Source organism: Polypterus senegalus, chromosome 9 (genome assembly GCF_016835505.1).
Source record: "Polypterus senegalus isolate Bchr_013 chromosome 9, ASM1683550v1, whole genome shotgun sequence".
Classification (NCBI taxonomy): Eukaryota; Metazoa; Chordata; class Cladistia; order Polypteriformes; family Polypteridae; genus Polypterus; species Polypterus senegalus.
The window spans coordinates 135296030-135320820 of record NC_053162.1 but is presented as its reverse complement, the minus strand read 5'-3'; the positions used below and the strand labels follow the sequence as shown (position 1 = coordinate 135320820).

The 24791-nt window shown below is 38.1% G+C and overlaps 1 protein-coding gene across 2 annotated transcripts in view; it reads left to right on the top strand.

Annotated features, from left to right (window-relative positions):
• sorl1 (sortilin-related receptor, L(DLR class) A repeats containing) overlaps positions 1–24791 on the top strand; it is a 263409-nt gene that overhangs the window by 210276 nt on the left and 28342 nt on the right. For both annotated transcript variants that reach the window (XM_039763937.1, XM_039763936.1), the window contains exons 34-40: positions 6182–6302; positions 11306–11475; positions 13745–13857; positions 17330–17437; positions 17545–17617; positions 19648–19724; positions 19810–19900. In XM_039763937.1, coding sequence (XP_039619871.1) covers positions 6182–6302; positions 11306–11475; positions 13745–13857; positions 17330–17437; positions 17545–17617; positions 19648–19724; positions 19810–19900 — 753 coding nt within the window. The remainder of the gene's footprint in view (positions 1–6181; positions 6303–11305; positions 11476–13744; positions 13858–17329; positions 17438–17544; positions 17618–19647; positions 19725–19809; positions 19901–24791) is intronic.

The following is a 24791-nucleotide window of genomic DNA, read 5'->3' as shown; positions in this document are numbered from 1 at the left end:
AAGGATTTGTTTAAACGCATGCAAAATAATGCTATCATCTTATCATTGCTTTATCCTGCAAGATGGAGTTTCCTGAATGTTTGTAAAAAAGACCAGAAAGATTTCCAATATGTTTTTTTGGTGTTTCACTGTCCTCCCAGAGTTATATGCTATCTTAGGACTACTTGATTTGTTCTCTTCAACTCTGGCAGTGAACTGCAGAATATAAAAATGTCATTACCCATCCTAGTTATTATATATAGACTCTGTTGGTGCCTTTCTTTGATGTTTCCAGAAATTAACAACTACTCTTAAGGAAAACACAATTGAGTCCACAGTCCATGCAAGTTCTTTTTCAGACTTACACCAACATTTCAAATACAAATGTTATAAAAGTGAAGAAACAAATAGCACAATCCACAAAAAGACAAATTTATGATGTTGCTGTTTCCTGCTTCTATATATACTACATGTTGTGCTTATTATCTTATGTTTCCATAGTGTGTGTCGTCCGGACTAAGCACTGCTGTCTCTGTGGCCGTCCGCTGCTTTGGATAGATGGGTACAGAGACTTTAGTTCATTTCTGCGTTATTTTCTTTGGCAAGGAATCTTAGGTTGAAGTTCAATAAATAATTGGGGTTTGAGCCTATTTTTCTGTATATATTTTCTTTCTTGTTTTAAAAAAATTGGGGCTTGAACCTATTTTTCTGTATATATTTTCTTTCTTGTTTTGATAAAAAATATCTCCAAATGATAGTTATTGTTTGGTGGAGGTATTTATATACAGGTAATCCCCAGGTTACGGACATGCGACTTACGAATGAGGACGCAGCTGCGACGCAGGCGCCTCAGTAACTGCTGCTCCGTCATCTTCGGCCTGGGGATGCTGCAAGCGCTGGCTGGAGGGGGGCAATTTCGCTGCTCGCGCAGTGTAGTGTCCCTCGGACGGCAGCAAGCAGTGACCCGTGGTCCATAGTCACTGGGGCCACAGCTATCGCTAGTGTGCAGGACAATGGTTCGCTGCCCCCCCACTATGCCGCCGCAGCTATTGCTCCTGACTGGATGCAGGCTGGATGGAGTGGAGGGGGGCGTGCCCACCCAGCACATACGGCTGGTAATGCTGCAAGCAGTGACCTGGTTGTGGCTGAACTGAGGCCATTGGGGGTAAACGGGGAGGCAGGGGTAGCATTGTAGTGTTCCTCGGATGGCTGCCTGTTGAATTGGGGTTGGGCGATTCACTACCCGCATTTGGCCGCACTGTGTTCATTTTCGGTGGACGGACGCTGCAGGCAGCATACTGTAATGGAGGTGACTGTGTGGTGAGCGAGTGATAAACCTCCCCTCGCCGCCCCCAGTCATTCTCAATAGCAAGCATGCTTGTACTGTTACGCACATAGCAGGATGTTGTCTCTTATCAGTACACCAGACGTGTTGACGGCTGCTTTCCTGCTGTGATAACATGTATAGTGCTGTGCAGAAGAGCTCTTCTTAACCTTTTGTCTTCACCCTTCAAGAATGTCTCTGAAACACAAATCTGATGTAAGTGCTGGTGATACAGTAAAGAAGAGAAAAACCATCACCATTGAAAATTAAGAAGAGAAAAACCATCACCATTGAAAATAAAGTAGAAATAATAAAAAGGTCAGAGAGAGGTGAAAATCCATCATTCATTGGCAGAGCACTTGGTTACAGTCGGTCAACAATAGCATTTATTAAAATAATGTACCTGTTCCGACTGACCTACAAATTCAACTTAAGCACAAACCTACTGTCCCTATCTCGTACGTAACCCGGGGACTGCCTGTATTTGCATTTTTGGTATACTTTTTTTTTCTTTCTGTATATATACTTACTTTTTTCTTCTTGTTAATATTTTTAGGACTGTAAATTTTTTTGTTACAAGGATCATCATCCCTGAACCATGTTTAATAGAGGAAGATTGCCTTCATTCTATAGCATATTTACATTTTTATTTTTGGCACATTGGCATTTCGCTGTATTTATCGAAAATAATCGTGTTTTTGATTAATCATCGACTATGGAACATCTTCTGGTTGAATGAACTCTGGAGAGACTGGTTGCCACTGCTTGCCAATAGCTTTTTAACTTTTTTTTAAACGATTAGTTTACGTTCTAACGGACTGAGCAACTGTTTTCATTTTGGCATACTTATTCTTCAAGTATTATTTTTCAGTTATTTATAGCTAGACTGATGATTTCTAGCTCAACTGGTTATTTTGTTGACACTTCAGTGTGGCTGTGTATGGTCTATTTTCAGCCTAACCCTATTTTCAGACTTACCTGGTTCTGTTGTCTGGGCATCTGAGTTGTCTGCGTTCTCGAGTACAATGTGGACTGGTAGGATATTTATTTGGTTTGTGTTTGTTTGGTCCCTCCTGCTGCTCTCTATCCAACCTATGACGGGCCTGCTTCAGTACTAGCAGCTGAGCTCCTCTGACTGCTTCCACCTGTCCAAGCCTCCACTTATTGCAATGTATCTCTGCACAGGGTTTGTTTACATACGTCAACCCATTGCTCTTGACTGGGAGGAGGTCTTGTGATAATTTATCGCGAGAAGTGATGTTGTTGATCATTGTCTGTTCCTGCCTTCAGCTCTTTTGAATCTATTGTGTGTCAATTGACTGGACCTATTCCTACTGTTATTGCAACTGTTTACCGCCCCCTAAATAAAATAATGACTTTTTGAATGCCTTTTTGCTGTTTTTCTTACCACCTATCTACTGTTTCATCAAACATAACACTTCTGGGGGATTTTAATATACAGTAATCCCTCGCTATATCGCGCTTCAACTTTTGTGGCTTCACTCCATCCCGGATTTTAAATGTAAGCATATTTAAATATATATCACGGATTTTTCGCTTGTTCGCGGATTTCTGCGGACAATGGGTCTTTTAATTTATGGTACATGCTACCTTAGTTTGTTTGCCCAGTTGATTTCATATAAGGGACGCTATTGGCAGATGGCTGAGAAGCTACCCAATCAGAGCACGATACGATTAAATAAAACTCCTCAATGATATACGATATGCTTCCCCCGCGGTGCTCCGCACACTTAAAAGCTCTAACAGCACGTATTGATTTTTGATTGTTTGCTTTTCTCTGTCTCTCTCTGACATTCTCTGCTCCTGACGGAGGGGGTGTGAGCAAAGGGGCTGTTTGCACAGAGGCTGTTTGCCTAGAGGATATGGACGCTTCTCTAAAAAATGCTGAAAGACTACCTTCACATTGCGCCCTTCCTTGCGGTTGCTTTATCGCGGTGCTTCGGATACTTAAAAGCCCAACAGCCCTATTGATTTTTGATTGTTTGCTTTTCCCTCTCTCTGTCTCTCTCTCTCTCTGACATTCTCTGCTCCTGACGCACACTCTTTTGAAGAGGAAGATATGTTTGCATTCTTTTAATTGTGAGAAAGAACTGTCATCTCTGTCTTGTCATGGAGCACAGTTTAAACTTTTGACTAAAGGGTGTTATTTCATGTCTAGAGGGCTCTAATAATGTTAGAAAATGTATTTAGAAGGTTGTAAACAGGTTTTCTATGCTCTAACTGCGAAAATATTAGATTTATAAATAAAGAATCCTACTTCATGGAAATTCATTTATCGCGGTAGAGTCTGGAACGGATTAACAGCGATAAACGAGGGTTTACTGTATAACTGTGCGGAGAATATTTATAAACAGTGTGGGAGAGTTTCTAAGGGCTTACAATATATAAAAATAACCATACAAACATATGGTTTTTACTTCGTGGATTTTCACCTATCGCGGGGGGTTCTGGAATGCAACTCCCGCGATCGAGGAGGGATTACTGTACATATGAGTAATACCAATGTCCCTCTTACTAGATTTACAATCCTTGAGAGTTTTGGATTCTAGCAGAATACTGATGTTCCCACTCATTCTAAAGGACATATCTTGGATTTGATCTGCTGCTCTGGAGTTACCCCCTCCCCCCTGCTTGATTGTACTGCAGATGAACTCCCCATAACTGATCATTTTCTTCTTTCATTCAATGTTAAACTTGTTCTTTTTATTACTAAGCTTCCCTGTCTCATGTCTTTCCATAATGTTAAGAACATTAACTTGGATTTTCTTTCTTCTATCATTGATTCCCTTATGGACATTCATAATTTATCCACTCCTGAAGAACTGATCTCACACTATAACACTGGACTCTATGGTATTCTTAACTCCCTTGCTCCATTTAAAACTAGGTCTTTTTCTGCTCCCTGGTTCACACCTGAACTTTGGCTTTTAAACGCTAAAGGCCAGCAACTCATGGTTATATGTTATGGTTATGTAAAAAAAAACTGGACTTTGTTCACAAAATGATGTATAAAAATCATACATTATATTACAAGGACTGTATTGCTCAAACCAAATCTATTATACTAACGCAGTTTCTTCCAATAAAGGTAACACCAAGGCATTGTTTTCACTGCTCAATAATATCACACATTTTCACCTTTTCAGCTTCCTACTTTCTTAGAAATCTCAGATCTCGTCTGTAAGTCTAAGCCATCCACCTTGTCAACTGGATCCCCTCCCCACAGTTCTGATTAAAGCCCTACCTCCCTTCTTTGGTTCCTGTTATTTCTGCTATAATTCACTCCTCTCTCACCACTGGAACTGTTCCTTCATCTTTTAAAGCTGCTGCAATAACCCCAATACTGAAAAAACCTGGTGCCGATCCAACCAATTTTAGTAATTTTCGTTCTGTTTCTAATCTACCCGTTATTTCAAAAATTCTTGAAAAAATACTGGCTATTCAACTTCGTTCTTATTTACCTGAAAATTATCTGTATAAACAGTTCCAATCTGATTTTACTCCCTCCATAGTACAGAAATGGCACCTCCTTATGGCAGCTGATTCTGGTTTAATCACTATTCTGATCTTTATTAATCTGAGTGTGGTATTTGACACTATTTGTCACGCTACTCTTCTCAATAGATTATCTTCAATTGGCATTACCCAAACTCCACTAGATTGATTCAGATCTTATCTCTTAGGTCACACTCATTTTCACTTTCACATCCCATCCCCTCTGCAATATCGTTCTTAAATATAACATTAACTTCCACTGTTACGCTGCTGACGCCCAGCTTTACGTCACTAACAAACCTACTTTTTCCTTTCCACCCTCCTTGCTTATTGACTGCATAACAGAAATTAAATCCTGGTTTTCTTCAAATTTTCTTAAATTAAATCGTGACAAAACTGAGGTTCTCCTCATTGGTACAAAATCAACATTATCCAAAACTGATCATTTTTCATTTGTTATTGATAATTCCTCTGTTTCCCCTTCCCCACAGGTTAAAAGTCCATCCTTGATAGTACTCTGTATCTTTTCACTCCGACATCAATAACATTTCCCGGTCTGCATATTTCCACCTGTGTAACATTAATCGTATTCTCCCCTTCCTCACTCCCCATACAACTGCTATCCTTGTTCATAGCCTTGTCACCTCAACTTTGGATTATTGCAATTCCCTTTTGTTTGGTCTTTCTCGCAAATCGCTTTATAAGCTTCAACTGGTCCAGAATTCAACTAATTACTAGAACCCCCTCTACTTACCATATCACACCTGTCTTGCAGCAGCTTCACTGGCTTCTGGTGAAGTTCTGTATTGACTTCAGAATTCTCCTGTTAACATTTAAGGCTATCCACAACCTTGCCCCTCCTAATCTGTCCAACCTTACCCGTGTTTCCATTGCCTTCCGCATCCTTTGATCCTCTTTTCCTCCATCCATTTGACTGTCTCCTTCACCCATCTTACCACCATGGGTAGCAGTTGCTCTGCTCCCCAGCTCTGGAACCATCCGAGCTTAAAAATATTGATTCATTCTCACTTTTCAAATTTAAACTTAAAACTCATCTGTTTAAGACTGCTTTTTCTCTCTGATTATAATTGCTCTGACTGATTTTAATTTTTTGTAAATAAAATGGGGCTTCATCTTGAACCTAATAATAATGTGGATACATTGGAGGAAACATACTGTAGATTAGCAGAAAGCATTAACAGTAAACATGCAGCTGAAAGTTAATCCTTGTTTTTAAATACCATACAAATGCTTAAGTATGTTTTATGGAAACTAAAGTGAAAGCAAATCTCATGAAACAAATTTTTCACTTATTAATTTAATCTGTTGCTGGTAAACATGGTGATCTTCTTTCATCTTCAGGTGGCTCTATAGTTTTAAAAGTACAGAACCTGCGGTGGACAGCAGATTTCTCTGGAAATGTTACTCTGATGTGGACAAAACCCAAAAATATGTCTACTTGCACCTATGTGGTTTATTATCGGTAAGAAAACCAAATGCTATTAAAACTTTAAATACTTTAATTAAGTGAAGCAAATAAAAGCACAGTATTTACATGCATATATATATATATATATATATATATATATATATATATATATATACACACATGCAGTGGTGTGAAAAACTATTTGCCCCCTTCCTGATTTCTTATTCTTTTGCATCTTTGTCACACAAAATGTTTCTGATCATCAAACACATTTAACCATTAGTCAGATATAACACAAGTAAACACAAAATGCAGTTTTTAAATGATGGTTTTTATTATTTAGGGAGAAAAAATCCAAACCTACATGGCCCTGTGGGAAAAGTAATTGTCCCCTTGTTAAAAATAACCTAACTGTGGTGTATCACACCTGAGTTCAATTTCCGTAGCCACCCCAGGCCTGATTACTGCAACACCTGTTTCAATCAAGAAATCACTTAAATAGGAGCTGCCTGACACAGAGAAGTAGACCAAAAGCACCTCAAAAGCTAGACATCATGCCAAGATCCAAAGAAATTCAGGAACAAATGAGAACAGAAGTAATTGAGACCTATCAGTCTGGTAAAGGTTATAAAGCCATTTCTAAAGCTTTGGGACTCCAGCGAACCACAGTGAGAGCCATTATCCACAAATGGCAAAAACATGGAACAGTGGTGAACCTTCCCAGGAGTGGCCGGCCGACCAAAATTACCCCAAGAGCACAGAGACGACTCATCCGAGAGGTCACAAAAGACCCCAGGACAACGTCTAAAGAACTGCAGGCCTCACTTGCCTCAATTAAGGTAAGTGTTCACGACTCCACCATAAGAAAGAGACTGGGCAAAAACGGCTTGCATGGCAGATTTACAAGACGCAAACCACTGTTAAGCAAAAAGAACATTAGGGCTCGTCTCAATTTTGCTAAGAAACATCTCAATGATTGCCAAGACTTTTGGGAAAATACCTTGTGGACTGATGAGACAAAAGTTGAACTTTTTGGAAGGCAAATGTCCCGCTACATCTGGCGAAAAGGAACACAGCATTTCAGAAAAAGACCATCATACCAACAGTAAAATATGGTGGTGGTAGTGTGATGGTCTGGGGTTGTTTTGCTGCTTCAGGACCTGGAAGGCTTGCTGTGATAGATGGAACCATGAATTCTACTGTCTACCAAAAATCCTGAAGGAGAATGTCCGCCATCTGTTCGTCAACTCAAGCTGTAGCGATCTTGGGTGCTGCAACAGGACAATGACCCAAAACACACCAGCAAATCCACCTCTGAATGGCTGAAGAAAAACAAAATGAAGACTTTGGAGTGGCCTAGTCAAAGACCTGACCTGAATCCAATTGAGATGCTATGGCATGACCTTAAAAAGGCGGTTCATGCTAGAAAACCCTCAAATAAAGCTGAATTACAACAATTCTGCAAAGATGAGTGGGCCAAAATTCCTCCAGAGCTGTAAAAGACTCATTGCAAGTTATCGCAAACGCTTGATTGCAGTTATTGCTGTTAAGGGTGGCCCAACCAGTTATTAGGTTCAGGGGGCAATTACTTTTTCACATAGGGCCATGTAGGTTTGGATTTTTTTTTCTCCCTAAATAATAAAAACCATCATTTAAAAGCTGCATTTTGTGTTTACTTGTGTTATATTTGACTAATGGTTAAATATGTTTGATGATCAGAAACATTTTGTTTGACAAACATGCAAAAGAATAAGAAATCAGGAAGGGGGCAAATAGTTTTTCACACCACTGTATATATATAATTTATACTGTATATATGTATGTGTGTGTGTGTGTGTGTATATATATATATATATATATATATATATATATATATATATATATATATATATATATATATATATATATATCTATATATATACACAGTGGAATGCAAAAGTTTGGGCAACCTTGTTAATAGTCATTATTTTCCTGTGTATATCGTTGGTTGTTACGATAAAAAATGTCAGTTAAATATATCATATAGGAGACACACACTGTGATATTTGAGAAATGAAATGAAGTTTATTGGATTTACAGAAAGTGTGCAATAATTGTTCAAACAAAATCAGGCAGGTGCATAAATTTGGGCACTGTTGTCATTTTATTGATTCCAAAACTTTTAGAACTAATTATTGGAACTCAAATTGGCTTGGTAAGCTCAGTGACCCCTGACCTACATACACAGGTGAATCCTATAATGAGAGAGAGTATTTAAGGGGGTCAATTGTAAGTTTCCCTCCTCCTTTAATTTTCTCTGAAGAGTAGCAACATGGGGGTCACAAAACAACTCTCAAATGACCTGAAGACAAAGATTGTTCACCATCATGGTTTAGGGGAAGGATACAGAAAGCTGTCCCAGAGATTTAAGCTGTCTGTTTCCACAGTTAGAAACATATTGAGGAAATGGAAGACCACAGGCTCAGTTCAAGTTAAGGCTCAAGTGGCAGACCAAGAAAGATTTCAGATAGACAGAAGCTAATAATGGTGAGAACAGTCAGAGTCAACCCACAGACCAGCACCAAAGACCTACAACATCATCTTGCAGCAGATGGAGTCACTGTGCATCGCTCAACCATTCGCACACTTTACACAAGGAGATGCTGTATGCGAGAGTGATGCAGAGGAAGCCTTTTCTCCGCCCACAGCACAAACAGAGCTGCTTGAGGTATGCTCAAGCACATTTGGACAAGCCAGCTTCATTTTGGAATAAGGTGCTGTGGACTGATGAAACTAAAATTGAGTTATTTGGGCATAACAAGGGCGTTATGCATGGAGGAAAAAGAACACAGCATTCCAAGAAAACACCTGCTACCTACAGTAAAATATGGTGGTGGTTCCATCATGCTGTGTGGCCAGTGCAGGGACTGGGAATCTTGTCAAAGTTGAGGGACGCATGGATTCCACTCAGTATCAGCAGATTCTGGAGACCAATGTCCAGGAATCAGTGACAAAGCTGAAGCTGCGCCGGGCTGGATCTTTCAACAAGACAACGACCTGAAACACTGCTCAAAATCCACTAAGGCATTCATGCAGAGGAACAAGTACAACGTTCTGAATGGCCATCTCAGTCCCCAGACCTGAATATAATTGAAAATCTGTGGTGTGAGTTAAAGAGAGCTGTCCATGCTCGGAAGCCATCAAACCTGAATGAACTAGAGATGTTTTGTAAAGAGGAATGGTCCAAAATACCTTCAACCACAATCCAGACTCTCATTGGAACCTACAGGAAGTGTTTAGAGGCTGTAATTTCTGCAAAAGGCGGATCTACTAAATATTGATTTCATTTCTTTTTTGTGGTGCCCAAATTTATGCACCTGCCTGATTTTGTTTGAACAATTATTGCACACTTTCTGTAAATCCAATAAACTTCATTTCACTTCTCAAATATCACTGTGTGTGTCTCCTATATGATATATTTAACTGACATTGTTATCGTAACAACCAACGATTTATACAGGAAAATAATGACTATTAACAAGGTTGCCCAAACTTTTGCATCCCACTGTGTATATATATATATATATATATATATATATATATATATATATATATATTATAGTGTATTATAGTGTGTATGTGTATATACAGTTGTGCTTGAAAGTTTGTTAACCCTTTAGAAATGTCTATATTTCTGCATAAATATGACCTAAAACATCATCAGATTTTCACTCAAGTCCTAAAAGTAGATTAAGAGAAACCAGTTAAACAAATGAGACAAAAATATTATACTTGGTCATTTATTTATTGAGGAAAATGATCGAATATTACGCATACATATTTGTGAGTGGTAAAACTATGTGAACCTCTAGGATTAGCAGTTAGTTTGAAGGTGAAATTCGAGTCAGGTGTTTTCAATCAATGAGATGACATTCAGGTGTGAGTGGGCACTCTGGAGGAAATTCAAGACCATTGTTACCCTCCCCAGGAGTGGTTGACCAACAAAGATCACTCCAAGAGCAAGGCGTGTAATAGTCGGTGTGGTCACAAAGGACCCCAGGGTAACTTCTAAGCAGCATAAGTCCACCATCAGGAGAACACTGAACAACAATGGTGTGCATGGCAGGGTTGCAAGGGAAAAGCCACTGCTCTCCAAAAAAACATTGCTGCTCGTCTGCAGTTTGCTAAAGATCATGTGGACAAACCAGAAGGCTGTTGGAAGAATGTTTTGTGGATGGATGAGACCAAAATAGAACTTTTTGGTTTAAATGAAAATCATTATGTTTGAAGAAAGAAAAGCACTGCATTCCAGCATAAGAACTTTATCCCATCTGTGAAACGTGGTGGTGGTATCATGGTTTGGACCTGTTTTACTGCATTTGGGCCAGGACGGCTTGCCTTCATTGATGGAACAATGAATTCTGAATTATATCAGAGAATTCTAAAGGAAAATGTCAGGAAATCTGTCCATGAACTGAATCTCAATAGAAGGTGGGTCATGCAGCAAGACAACGACCCCAAACACACAAGTTGTTCTACCAAAGAATGGTTAAAGAAGAATAAAGTTAATGTTTTGGAATGGCCAAGTAAAAGTCCTGACCTTAATCCAATCGAAATGTTGTGGAAGGACCTGAAGCGAGCAGTTAATGTGAGGAAAACCACCAACATCCCAGAGATGAAGCTGTTCTGTACGGAGGAATGGGCTTAAATTTCTCCAAGCCGGTGTGCAGGAATGATCAAACGTTACCGGAAAAGTTTAGTTGCGGTTATTGCTGCAAAGGGGGGTCACACCAGATACTGAAAGCAAAGGTTCACATACTTTTGCCACTCACAAATATGTAATATTCGATCATTTTCCTTAATAAATAAATGACCAAGTATAATATTTTTGGCTCATTTGTTTAGCTGGTTCCTCTTTATCTACTTTTAGGACTTGAGCGAAAATCTGATGATGTTTTAGGTCATATTTATGCAGAAATATAGAAAATTCTAAAGGGTTCAAAAACTTTCAAGCACAACTGTAGCATACACTTGTGTATATATGTGACTAATTTCTACAATATTTTGTTATTTCCCAGGCAAGTAGGAGAAAATGTCTGGAAGAGTATTGACACATATATCAGTAAGACCAGTATCAGGCTGAATGTACTGAAGCCTGATACCACTTACCAAGTCAAGGTACAGGTTCAGTGTCCACAAAAACAGTACACCTCCAATGATATAATTACTCTTCGCACTCCTGAAGGATGTAAGTATGTGTTGAAAGACCATAATTCAGAAATGAAAAGCCGGTGCTTATTTTTACATATAATTTACATTTTGAACTGAACTTTCTTAAAAATAACTAGTTCTTGTAGTAAACCATTTTATAAACTCACACCATTTCTCATCTCACAAGTACTCATGTGGTGTACTTTTTTGCACCGGTTAAAACTGCTATATTTATCCATTCTGTGAGGTTCTAATATAAAATATTGCTGTAGTTTTAAATTGTACATGTTTTTAATGTAATTTAATACTATATTACTGAATAGTACGACACAGTCCAGAACTATCTAAAAATAAACCTGATCCACTTCTCCAGTGCTCATTCTTTACCAGTCACACACTCATCCACTGCAAGATTTGCACATGTATCACATTTCACTTCAGTTGTTGAATGTTCTTTTCAGACTAAGTTATTGCAAGAAGAACATCTCATCGTTGTCATACATACATAAGTACGCACACAGTGTACCAAATGTACCATATGGAACTTGCCACTGTGCATCCACTCATAAAACCAACTGGGGGCACACTGGATGGAAACCATTGCAGCAATGTACTTGTAGTAAATCAAGCTGAGGATAGATGGTGGATGCTGATTGCAGGTTTATGTAAAAGGACATTGGACAAAAATAATTGATGTTGGTGTACAAAATGCACCAGCAAGAATAGTTAAGGGTTAAAGAGTCTAGAGTATACAGTGGTAAAGCATAGTTTAGAAATAATAAAAGAAACTGAAGACAAGATGCAGACGTTGTCCAAAAGTCTGACTTTAAAACACTCAACTTTCACAACAAAACATCAAATGAAAATATTCTGTTGACAAGGACACTTTCACAAAAAGTACAAGCATAACAAAACAAGTGCACTTTTATTCAAGAATATAACTGCAGAAAAAAAAACCCGCTTTAGGGTGCAACATTTACACGCCCTTAATACGACCGCATTGGTGGCGCAGCAGTAAGAACTGCAGACTGGTAATCAAAAAGTTGCCGGTTCATCCCTGGATGCCTCTGTTTTGAGAAGTGAGCTGCTCTTATTCTTACTATAACAGAATAAAAACATACATTTGATTTGAGTCTGTAACAGCCGGTGTAAATTTATGGTACTTGTTAAGGTTAGCTTTTTTTTTTATTCAGTTTTATTTTCCCAGTCACATTCATGCTCCCCCCCAATCTGATACTGCTTTTTTCACATAAAGACGTGCAATAACAGAGGTAAACTCAAATGATGATAAGGGTTCTACAGCAAAGAAAGAATGCATGTCGCTGTACTTTGTATATAAAACCGAGATTGAATGTTATTTACCTTGATTTATTTACTTATAGCGTAAATGTACAAGTAGACTGCAGAGCTTCCTGTGTTTGATCTACTAGTCTCGATTACACTATAAAATAGAACTTCTCCACCTCCACTGATTTGTATTCGATGCCTCCTGACTCTGACTTATCCATATGTGGCAGCGGGCTTCCTTTTATGCTGGACCCAGGAATGCTTCCGCTGCCATTCTGTCATTCTAGGAAGCAGTTCTGGGCAATAGACAAAGTAGTGTGGTCCTCCCCCAACATCGCCCTCTACCAATCTCAAGGGACCCCTACAGGGCTGCATTTCCAGACTCCATTTCCCTAGGACCCCTGCAGGTGTCACGACTGGGTTCTCATACAAGAACCACTGCCACCTTGCACATGGGGAATGGAACCACTAGCAAGTTCCGGCTTTTGCGGGTCCATCTATTATTTTATACTTTGGGCACAGAGTTTTCTTTCCTCCCAGTCGGCCAATCCGTCCATTGTTCCTCTTGGACAGGTAATAACCCATGCTTCTCCCTCACCTGGATGCCTGTTCTCCTCCTACAATATCTTTATAATCAGTTATTGATATACAGCCAGCTCTGTGATTGGATCCCGGTATGAATGTTCTCATTTATTTAAATATGTTTTAAATTTACCAATGCTAATGAAGTGGCAGAGTACACAAGCCTGTAAGAACTGTTACATTTGAAATACGCAAAGGTTGTATATACGTGTAGTCTATGAATTAAGAAACTCAAATACAAACCTTATGTGCTTTATTCTCAAGTAAAAGACCAAATGAAATCCAAAGTAAAGCAAGATTGTCTGGTGCTCTTGTGTTATTTTGCTTATGTCTCCATAACTTTATCACTATTTTGCTTTGACTTTGTGTTTTATTAAATCATACAAATAATTAACAAATATAGTAGATGATTAATCAATTCTAATTGTACTTTCCAGTGCCAAGCCCACCATATAATCTCCAGGTAAAAACACATAACAATGAGGACAGCACCCTTGTGTGTAGCTGGCTGCCCCCTGCAAATCCCCATGGTCTGATCCGTGAGTATATTGTAAGTAACGACATTATGGTTTGTTCATGCAAACAGCGCTATGGTTCTCTAACATCTTTTCATAAACTCTTTAGTATAATTATCATCATCATTTTCACTATGCTTTTCCTGGTGAGGGTTGCTGTAGCAACATACTGATCTGGTCAGACCAGACCTCCATATCAAAGGCTCTCTTAGGGAATTCGCAGATGCTTCCAGGATAATTAAGAGATATAATCTCTCCTACTTGTCCTGCGTCTGGTACTTGGTGTTCCCAAGTTAGCTGTGCCTTGTTTACCTAATGTGGGGTTCACTGCATACCCAGATCACATTAACTGGCTCCTCTCAATCACAAGAAGTGTGTCTGCTCAAATATCATTGTGTATTGCTGAGCTCATCACCATGTCTTGGAGAGTGAAGCCAGCAGCACCACGCAAAAACCTTGTTTTGGTTATTAGTATCCATGATTTCTCTTTAGTAACCAGCTCTCATGATCATAGGTGGGAATATGGTATGTAAACCAAACAATAAATTAACAGTATTCTCTGTGAAGTTGGTTCCAGCTTCACCGCCATAGATCTGTACAATGTATGAACCTACTGCTTTTGCATTGATTCATTTGTCAATCTCATGGTCACCTATAATGTAACTTGTGAATAAAACCCCAAGCTACTTTAACTCCTCTACTAGAGGGAGCTGCCAACCCCTGAACTGTAAGAAACAAACATTTGTTTTATGGACAATCATGAACAGAACAGGAGACAAGATGTTCCCTTTGCTGGAGTCCATTGCCCACACTGAATAGTTCTGAATTAATGCAAAATCTGCAAACATAACTCTTGACTCTACAAGTGCAGTGACCAAATGGCATGCTGTAGCAGACCCACTATTTTTGCAGTAAATTCCATTGCATACTGTAGGGTCATAAGCTTTTTCCAAGACCACAAAGCACATATAGACAGAACTGGTAAATTGTGAGATGGGTATGGGGAAGTGAAGCTGAGAGGGAGACCCTTGGAGATCTGCTTAGTAATCATTAAATAAACTTTGAAGGAGTTCTCCTTTAGCACAACTGGATACGCTTATCTTTCTGACTGCAAGACCCTGGTCTCTGTATGTAAAGATATGAAATGGAGATTGGCAGGGCCTGAGCAATTTCTTGCCAATAACAATGTTACCCCTTTATCTTTGCTTAGGTAAGCAGCTCATCACCTGTTCCTTCGTTGGAATGGAATCCACAATGTTCCTCTTAAATATAAAGTTCAACTGTCATATGATCTGTCTATTCCAGTACTCTAGTGTAGGTTTCCCTAGGAAAATTTAGAAGAGTAATTCCTCTGTAACTGGAACATCCCCTGTACCCTCGTTGTTTTTACTGTCCCTGCCTTCCACACAACAATGAACAGCTTTAGCTAAAACACCCTCACAATAGTAAAGTAGTTTCAGCATTTTTGACCACATCTCATTCACTCCTGCAGCCTTGCCAGAATGGAACTTTTTAATCGCCATAGCAACTTTAGCCACAGACATGAACCCAAACCCTATTTAATGTCTCTTAATATGCCTGTTCTAGTGAGGGCATATCCACTAAATTTAGGAATTCTCTAGTGTTTCATCCACATCTCGATGAGTTAACCAGCTCAGGTCAATGCTTTCATACCCTTGCTGGTAACATTCTGGGTACATGGCATGCTTGAATTGTGTTCCAGAACCTCTTTGATGCCATTTAAGTTATTTTTCATGGCATTGTAGACTGCACTCACACAAGGAACTCTTCCCAAGCTTCCAGCGGTTCGGCCTGCAAGTAAAAATTGGTCAAATCTCTAGATTCTCCTGCTAACACAGAACACATCCTTCTTCAAATTGAGAGCTTCTATTACCACTGGTCTCCTCCAGCAGGACTAGGATTGCTTGCATGATTGGCACCAAACAACCTTTTAAAGCTGAGAAATAATGGCCACAAATACTTCCTACTCCTTTCACTACTAAGGTATTCAATGCAATGTATTCAGACTGTACATCGCTAACCTCCCTTGAGACGCAGATGAAGGTCTTCTCGTGGTGAGAGTTGAACAGAGGTATCCATTATTCATTCCTGCTACCCTTTAGGATCTTCCAGATCTGTTCATCTTGTTCTTAATCTGTCTGAGTCAGCTGACCACCATGTAATGATCAGTTTATAGCTCAGTACTTCATTACCTGAGAGTTTTAGAGCATAATGCCATGTGACATAACCACAAAGTTAAGGTATGTGGCCCAATATACTTTTGTGCCAAGTACACTTTTGAATATCTTTGTATTTGAACATGATGTTTGTTATGAACAGAAATCAACTAACAACTGTCTGTATTCTGTTCGAGTAGGCTGTTCTTCCCAATCACAATCTAGTCTCCCAGTAGAACCTTATAGTCAGTAGATGAAACTCTTTCAGAACCAAATCAAGTGTTTCTAAAAAAAACTTCTCCTAATAGTTGTTCAGTGTGTGCTCTCTGCAGACTGAAGTTTTATTAAGATATGTCCACCCCGTCCCCATCCCAAACCCCCAATCAACAGAACAAAGTCCCGACTGTACATCACCCAGCTGGGAGCATAGGAAAATCCCAACACCCATGTGGATCCTTTAGCATTGGGTACCACGAGGAAAAGAGAGAGAGTGTAAAGACCAAACTTAATTGAGAGGTCTGCTTCCAGAGTTAATGTGTGTAAGGATAAGCCCAAAGTTACTAAGTCAGGTCCAGCAACTTTTAAGTGACTCTTGCTTTGGAATACATATTTTTAAGTGTCAATCAAGTACTGCGCAAACTCAATAAAATCTTGAAGTCTTTGCTAGAGAGAGTATAATAAATGGTCCAATGTCCTGACAATCCACAAAATGTATGTTTTTATTACAGCTTTTGGTTATGTGTTGAATGTCTGCTTAGTTTCTTTTTTGACAGTGGTTCACCTATTAATACTGTATTGTATACTAAATTTTTTTTAAACATTTACTGAAGCAATTAAGTGACCACAGGTTTCCCTAGTTATTAATGACAAAGGAAAATAATTACGATATATCTGATTTTTTTTTTTTTAATTATTTTAATTGTTTTAAAATTGACATTTTTACAGTTGTTTTTAATAATAGTATTGCTGTTTAGCCACACCAGCCAACTCACTGTTACACATTGATATAGCTATAGATTCCAGTGAGACTGGAATGCATTTCCTTGTCTGTGTGCTCATCAGCTACTGCATTGACATGCACTGCCTAAAACTGCAAACTGCAGGTTAAAAAAATGATTTTTTTTTAATCTGTGTTTCAACTGAAATTTTTTTAAGTTTGTAATTAGTTTACTCTTGCATTTTATTCATTTTTCACCTGTCCCCATCTCCAATATTAAATGAATGCTCACAAATACTGAATAATAATTGTTTACATTTTGTTTCCAAGTGGGTTCACTGAAGTCAGAGTATTTTTTAGAAAAATTATCTATCACTGATATATTTGTTTCAGATTGAATACACGGAGAATGGAAGTAAAGAGTGGACATCCAAAAGAAGTACAGCCCCTAATCATACTGAAATAAATAATTTACAAGTTGGCTTATTGTATAGTGTTAGAGTAAGTATTCTGAGAAGTTATCACATTGCAGCATGCTCTGCTATATATGAGATCAACCAGTGGCCATACTGTCTATGTGAAACAACCTTTGTTGCTGTATGTTAAAGGTGGCAGCTGTTACCAGTCGTGGTGTTGGAAACTGGAGTGAAGTAAAATCAATCATTATGAAAAAGGATTCTGGTAAGTATAGCAAATAATTCAGTGTCCCCCTATTGTCTGTACCTTTTATCTTTTTCCTATATTTATGAATAGCCACTTTCCAGTCCATATCTATAAGTATAGAGTTGGCAAACAAAAATGGTCAAGAGCGAACTTCATGGCCTCTTCAGGAGTTTATCCTTACTGTAGGTGCACTCGTCTCTTGTCAGCCCTAACTCAACAAAGATGCTGGAAAATGGTGATTTCAGCATGTTCTCATAGTTTTTGTATGTTAACTGATTTCTGTACTGAGTAGGTTCATCAGTACCCTCCCTGTTAATTTAACTTAAGGCCACACCCGTAAGTTGAATTAACTGTAATATTCCTGTAATCCTTTCATTTCTTTTATGGCCTTATGACAGAGAACATTATGCTGCTAAAGAAATGACTTACAAGTATTATTTCTCCATGAAAGGATGCACCTGATCAACAAAAATGTTCATTTTCTTTTTGGCATTAAACGTTATTTGCAAGTATATCAAGGTGCTCAGTTTACACCACCATAAGTATATTTATGTATTTACATACTTGCATCACCAGACTACATTGTTGACCTATAGCAGAGTCATGAAACAGCAAAAGTAGGGACTTATCAAACAGGGTGTTGCTTTTTGCATTCTTGCAGTGTGCCAATATCAACTGTATGTGTTCATTAGCCTAGTAAACCAGTATCAAATTTTTTACTTTCAGGAAAAGAACCTGTTTTGGTAGCAGTGTCAATGTGTAATAAACTGTGCATTTTCTTGGTACCAGTGTTGTCGAACCATATGTTACGCTACTCTGTTTTTGTCAACCTGTGCCAGCATCCTCCTTTAACAGCGATTTAGAGCCTCAGTATTGTAATTGGTGAGATGTGTTTTTGGGTGTGACAGAATTTTAAATTACAATCTATTGGCTCCAGTCAACATGATTTAAATGGCAATTGCTAAATATACATTGTCACCAAGCAGTAATTAACATGAGATATGCAGGTGTAGTAGCTGCATAGTTTTTTTTTTATTTTGCCTTCAGCCGTTTAAAATGTTATTCTTTGTACAGATACACGTAACTTTTTTTTGGGTTATAAACATAGTCTTCTGAATATATTTTTCCTTGGTTTTAACATTTTAACTTTTTCTCTAATACAGAAAAAAACACCAAGTCACAGTGCATACAATTTAATGATGCTAGTTGTAATGATTTGATTTTTATAGTATATTTGGCATATTTCTATGATATGTAATCTGAAAATGCTAGGATTTTCCTTAACTTAGAGTACATATAGGTTAAATTGTCACTTTTATTCTACAGCGTGGGTATCACAGTGGGATACATTGGGTCTAGGTTTTTAAAGATTCAGAACTCTAATATTTTTTTAATTCCTTAACCATCAGCCAAACAATTATGAGATACAATGCAAGTTTAAAAATGACCATCTGACTTGATCATACTTGTACCTATGTCTCAGTCATGCAAAATCTGTTTCAATAAAAAGTTTGAAAAGAAAAAAAGTGAAAGTCTCAGAAGTATTCATCTGATATGGCCCACAAAAAGGTGCTCTCAGGAATTAAAGAAAATCAAAAGTTTTAGAAATGTATGATGTGGGAGAATGAGAGCACTAGCAAGCCATATAATTAAATAATGTTTTTAATTAACAATAAGATTTGGCTTCAGATTTTGAATTCAGCTCGAGTGAATATGGTGGTCCTCCAAGACTTGAATCTGAGACAAATGAGTTAGCTGTTCATTTGTAAACTTGCTCATTATTTGTTTGGCTGCTGGTTTAGGAAAAAAGTGAAGATGAAGGTTTCTGATTCATAAAAAGCAATTAATTTAAAGATATGGAAAAAGAAGCATTTTCATTAGAAATAATTATTTACTAATTAAAGGAAGCTTCTGGAATGAAAACCTATAGGCACTGTAGCCCCACAGGATCTGATATTGACAGTCCTGCTGTAAAGAAAAATATGCTAAGATACATAATAACATATGTAAATCCTTGCTTGTTTTTTTCTTTTATTTTTCTGTTTTAGCTCTTCATGCACCCACAGTATTGATCACAAATGTCACCAACACCTCTTTAAGCTTAAGGCTGAATTGCAAAGATCAGGTTGTATATACTTTTTGTCTTCTCTTACGCTTGAGCTAATCAAAATCTGGCTAACCTTGACTAATTAATCTGTTTTTTGTTTCAGGTAACATACTATGTGGTTGATGTCTCTTGGATCTTCAACAAATGGGTTAGAGAAAACAGGACAGAGAGTGTGGCGACTGCATCCTACAGAGGTTTGAAAAAAAGGAATATAATTTGAAACTCTGAAAGCCAACCAACCATATTTTGGCAAACATGGCACAAATTAGACTAAGCTTATTCTCGCATAGTATTGATCTTTCCTTGATCTCAATTGGAAATATAGCTTTTTTGTAGCTATCCTTAATTATTATATGTATCTGCTAATTAATTTTAATGTGGGACTTGCAATCAGCTCTTAAAACAATTTAGTATTCAGTCACCATTGTAGTACATAAAAATGAAATGGGATACAAATTGCTAAAGAATGTCACGCTACACTATTTTTGGTCGACCAATGAGAAACATGTATACCAAGTTTCATGAAAATCGCTCCAGCCATTCGAAAGTGAAGCTGGAACATAAATACATACATACACACACACATACATTGACTTTTATATATACAGTGGAACCTCAGGTCACGACCATAATTCGTTCCAAAACTCTGGTCACAACCCGATTTGGTCATGACCCGAAGTAATTTCCCCCATAGGATTTTATGTAAATACAATTAATCCGTTCCGGACCATACAAGCTGTATGTAAATATATATATATATACTAGCAGAATACCCGCGCTTCGCAGTGGAGAAGTAGTGTGTTAAAGAAGGTACCAAAAAGAAAAGGAAAAATTTTAAAAATAACGTAACATGGTTGTTAATGTAATTGTTTTGTCATTGATATGAGTGTTGTTCTCATATCTATCTATCTATCTATATATATATATATATATATATATATATATAGATATATACCCGCCATTGGCAGCGGAGAAGTAGTGTGTTAAAGAAGGAAAGAGAAAGAAAAGGAAACATTTTAAAAATAACGTAACATGATTGTCAATGTAATTGTTTTGTCACTGTTATGAGTGTCGCTGTGATATATATATAGAGCAAAATACCCGCGCAGTGCGATGTCATGTGTTAAAGAAGTTATGAAAAGAAAAGGTAACATTTTAAAACAATGTAACATGATTGTCAAAGTAATTGTTTTGTGTATTTGGCGGCAGCGTCCACGAAGTTGTTTTCGTAGCTGCATCAGAAAATGTACAACAACGTCTGACACGCCTCCTTTTACTGTTTTCTCACAGCTTGGATTGCTGCTGTCATATATACACACACACACACACATACATACATATATATATATATATATATATATATATGTATATATGTATATATGTATATATATATATGTATATATATATATATATATATATGTGTATATATATATATATATATATATATATATATGTATATATATATGTATGTATATATATATATATATACCTACCTACCTATCTACATCATATATACACATACATACACACACACAAATTATATATATGTGTGTGTATGTATATATATATATATATATATATATATATATATATATATATATATATATACACATACATATACTTGTGTGTATGTTTGTATGTGTCTATATGTGTGTGTATAGGTTTGGTCACTGAGTGCAAGGGAAAAATAAATTATAGTCTATAAGTTATTAAACAGTAAAACATTAACGTTTTAAGAAGTACAGGTACATTGAAATTACATTTTCTATGTGAACGTTCAAATTTGTGCCTCTGGTAATGTGCCTTACCGGCATTTAAAGAAAATTAGTTTTGTGTCCTCTGCAGTGTTAAGAGAAAGGCTTTGGTTTGGGATAAAAGGAAAAAGGTGTAAAGAAAGGAAAGTTGCCTTTTTCTTTTATATAGTATAGAGATGTGTTCGCTGACGTTATGATCGCCTTTTGGGGACAGTCGCGTGGGTCTTGTGTAGACTGGTGAGGCGTCCCGCCATTAATCGGCTGTGATGGCACGGTCAGTCCTCCACTCCTGTGCGTGTCTTCAAAATCCGAGCTGAGGACCTCATAATTGTATACGTGCAAAAGAAAGTGTGAATCGCCTTAATATTATTTTGCCGTGGTGTAGAAAAGGGGTCCGTGTTTGCACTTGTCTGGGCTATAAGCGCAGGGGAGGATGAAAAAATTAAAAGTGCTCACTTTGACTTAAGGCAGAAGCGCAGTCAGCGTCTCAAAGGCGGCACAGCTATGCGCGCGCTGGCTGCTCGACTTTTACTGGGCAGGAGACCACAGTTTTTGCAGACACGTTCATGATATCAAAAGTCTCAGCGCTCTTTGGAGGTCATTCATATATATATATAGCAAAATACCCGCGCCAGCGGAGAAGTAGTGTGTTAAAGAAGTAATGAAAAGAAAAGGAAACATTTTAATAATAGCGTAACATGATTGACATTGTCATGAGTGTTGCTGTCATATATATGCCTGCCTAAATAAGTCACCCTCGCTTTGCTCTTACTTTTTACCTTCATTTAATCATGGCTAGTGGCGGAAAAATTATAAAATGGAAGGAGGATGGCTTTACCAAAACAATTATTGATGGCGAATCGATTATTCATAAAGCTTGAATTGGTGATCTGTTTTTCTGTGTTAACCTCATATTTTTCATACTTCTCAAACTAAGGTGGTGCGAGGGTAAAATGAATCGGGATGCTTGATCAATGTAATCGGTGTACCAGGAAATCATGCATTGACAAAAGCTCCCTTTGCTTGTAATGCAAAGTGTGATTAAATGCATTATTTTTAACGCGTTATGGAGCACATGCATCAAGCTTCTCAGCTGTGCTTGTGCTAAGAAAAGGAAAGATTTTAAAAATAACGTAACACGATTGTCAATGTGACCTTTTGTAAGTAGTGCCTGGAGGATTCAGTGTGTAGAAACTCTAGAGACAGCGTGTGTATTAACTTGTGGATTTTTCTGTGAGTATTTGGTGGCAGTCTGACGAAGTTGCTTCGGAAGACGGCGTTAGCCGCTGAGCTCAGCTCAGAGCGAAATAGATGAATGGGAGGGGAGATGATGACGACTCCCCACCGCCTTAACTGTCAATCCCCACAAACACAGTCTCTCGGAATTTGCATAAGCACACCCCTTCACCTACAATTTTAACTTAGTTACAAAGTGATCAAAACTCGTTTATATCCTCGTCCTCTCATTAAACTTGTATCCCGCATTACCTGTGGGCATGTGAAACGCCAGCGGTAGCCTGTCTATGAACTTAATTTAAAGTTTAGGTTTACACCTTGCTTTCTTTCCGAGGTAGCAGCACTCATGAATATGGTAGTATATGTCACTCGCTCGCTTATTGTTTCGCTGCCTTCTCAATTATATAATGCATGTTTTCTTAAGCGCTTTTTGGAGGTCTTCCTGGTTTTCTACGCACTGTGTTGACAGTCAGTTCACGTGATTACGTGGGAGGCGTGATGATGTCACACGAAACTCCGCCCCCCCGCCTTTCCAGCTCAACTCTATTACAGTTAATGGAGAAAAATACCTTCCAGTTATGACCATTAGGCGTAGAATTTCGAAATGAAACCTGCCCAACTTTTGTAAGTAAGCTGTAAGGAATGAGCCTGCCAAATTTCAGCCTTCTACCTACACGGGAAGTTGGAGAATTAGTAGTGAGTGATTGAGTGAGTGAGTGAGGGCTTTGCCTTTTATTAGTATAGATATATATATTAATATTTATTTATTTTTTTTTTAAAGATTTTTAAGCAGAAAAATAGTTAATTATACCATATAATGCATGGTGCAATAATAAACTAAATGTAAAAACATTGAATAACACTGAGAAAACCTTGAACGGAGAAAACTAACATTGCAAGAGTTCACGCTATAGCCTTACGTACCAATTGCTGTAAACACTTTTTTTTTAATGAGTTTTAAGCACAGGGAAAAAAATGAACATTTGAAAAATCCGTAATTTAATAAACAACCAAGAAAAGTAACATTGCAACAATTCACGCTATGTACCGAAAAATTAATATCTTGAAAATCTATAATACAAAAACTAACCATAAACTAACCTTGCATGAGTCAAGTTCTGGCATGAAGGAAGTGAGGAGGAACTGGGTTGAGAGGAGATTACAGTTTTGAGGTAAAGTCTGTGACAATGCGGGTTCGCTGCATGCTCCGATCTTGCTTCCGGGAGCCCTTAAACACGTCACCGTCAGTAATGTTACCGATAAGCACGACAGTGAGGCACTGCTGTACAATGAAGCAAGGGGATGGTGCAAAAAGTGGCAAGTGCTTTTATTAAAATCAACAAAACAACAATCAAAAACGAAGTCCAAATTAAATAAAGTGCAGTGCTTTCAAAATCCTTCAATAAATAAATAATCCCATAAAAACAGAAGTAAAGTAGAGGTTAAAATCCAATAGAAAAAAAGTCTTTTTTAAATACAACAAGGTTAAAACAATGCTGGAAGCAGTCTCTTTAAAAACCAGCCCTGTGCACTCTTTAACTGGTGACCCCCGCTGCCTTCTCGGCCATACGCAGCCAGCCGTCCACACTCCAGCTCCTTGATCACACAGCTGGAGCAACTGCTTTCTTCTGCCCCACCCCTGCTTGGGCTCACTGTCCAGCTGCCTGCCTGCCTGTGAGCATGCGCTCGCTCGCTCACACCGGTTCTTTCCGCACTGCTTCCTCCTTACTTCCTTACTCCGCAACCTCCGTCTTTCTTTTCTTTTTCCTCCTTTTAGCCGCCTCGCACTTCTATTTATGAAGAGGACGTGGCAACTGTAGCGCAGCGATTATTTATTTAAAACTGGCCTCTTGATGTGAGCTGTGGACCCGCTATACCACAAAGTCCCTCTGAGTGATGCACGTCAGACCGAGAACAATGTACTTGTACAGGGAGAGACAGAACACGTGCTGTTTTATCTTGGTAGAGTAATATATGTATTGCTCTACTTTCCCCTATTGTATTATTAATATGCAGCCTTAGAATGCCTAATCTCACAGACTTACCACTGTTTATAAGATATTATTTTATATAACTTCTCCCCACCTTCCCTTCT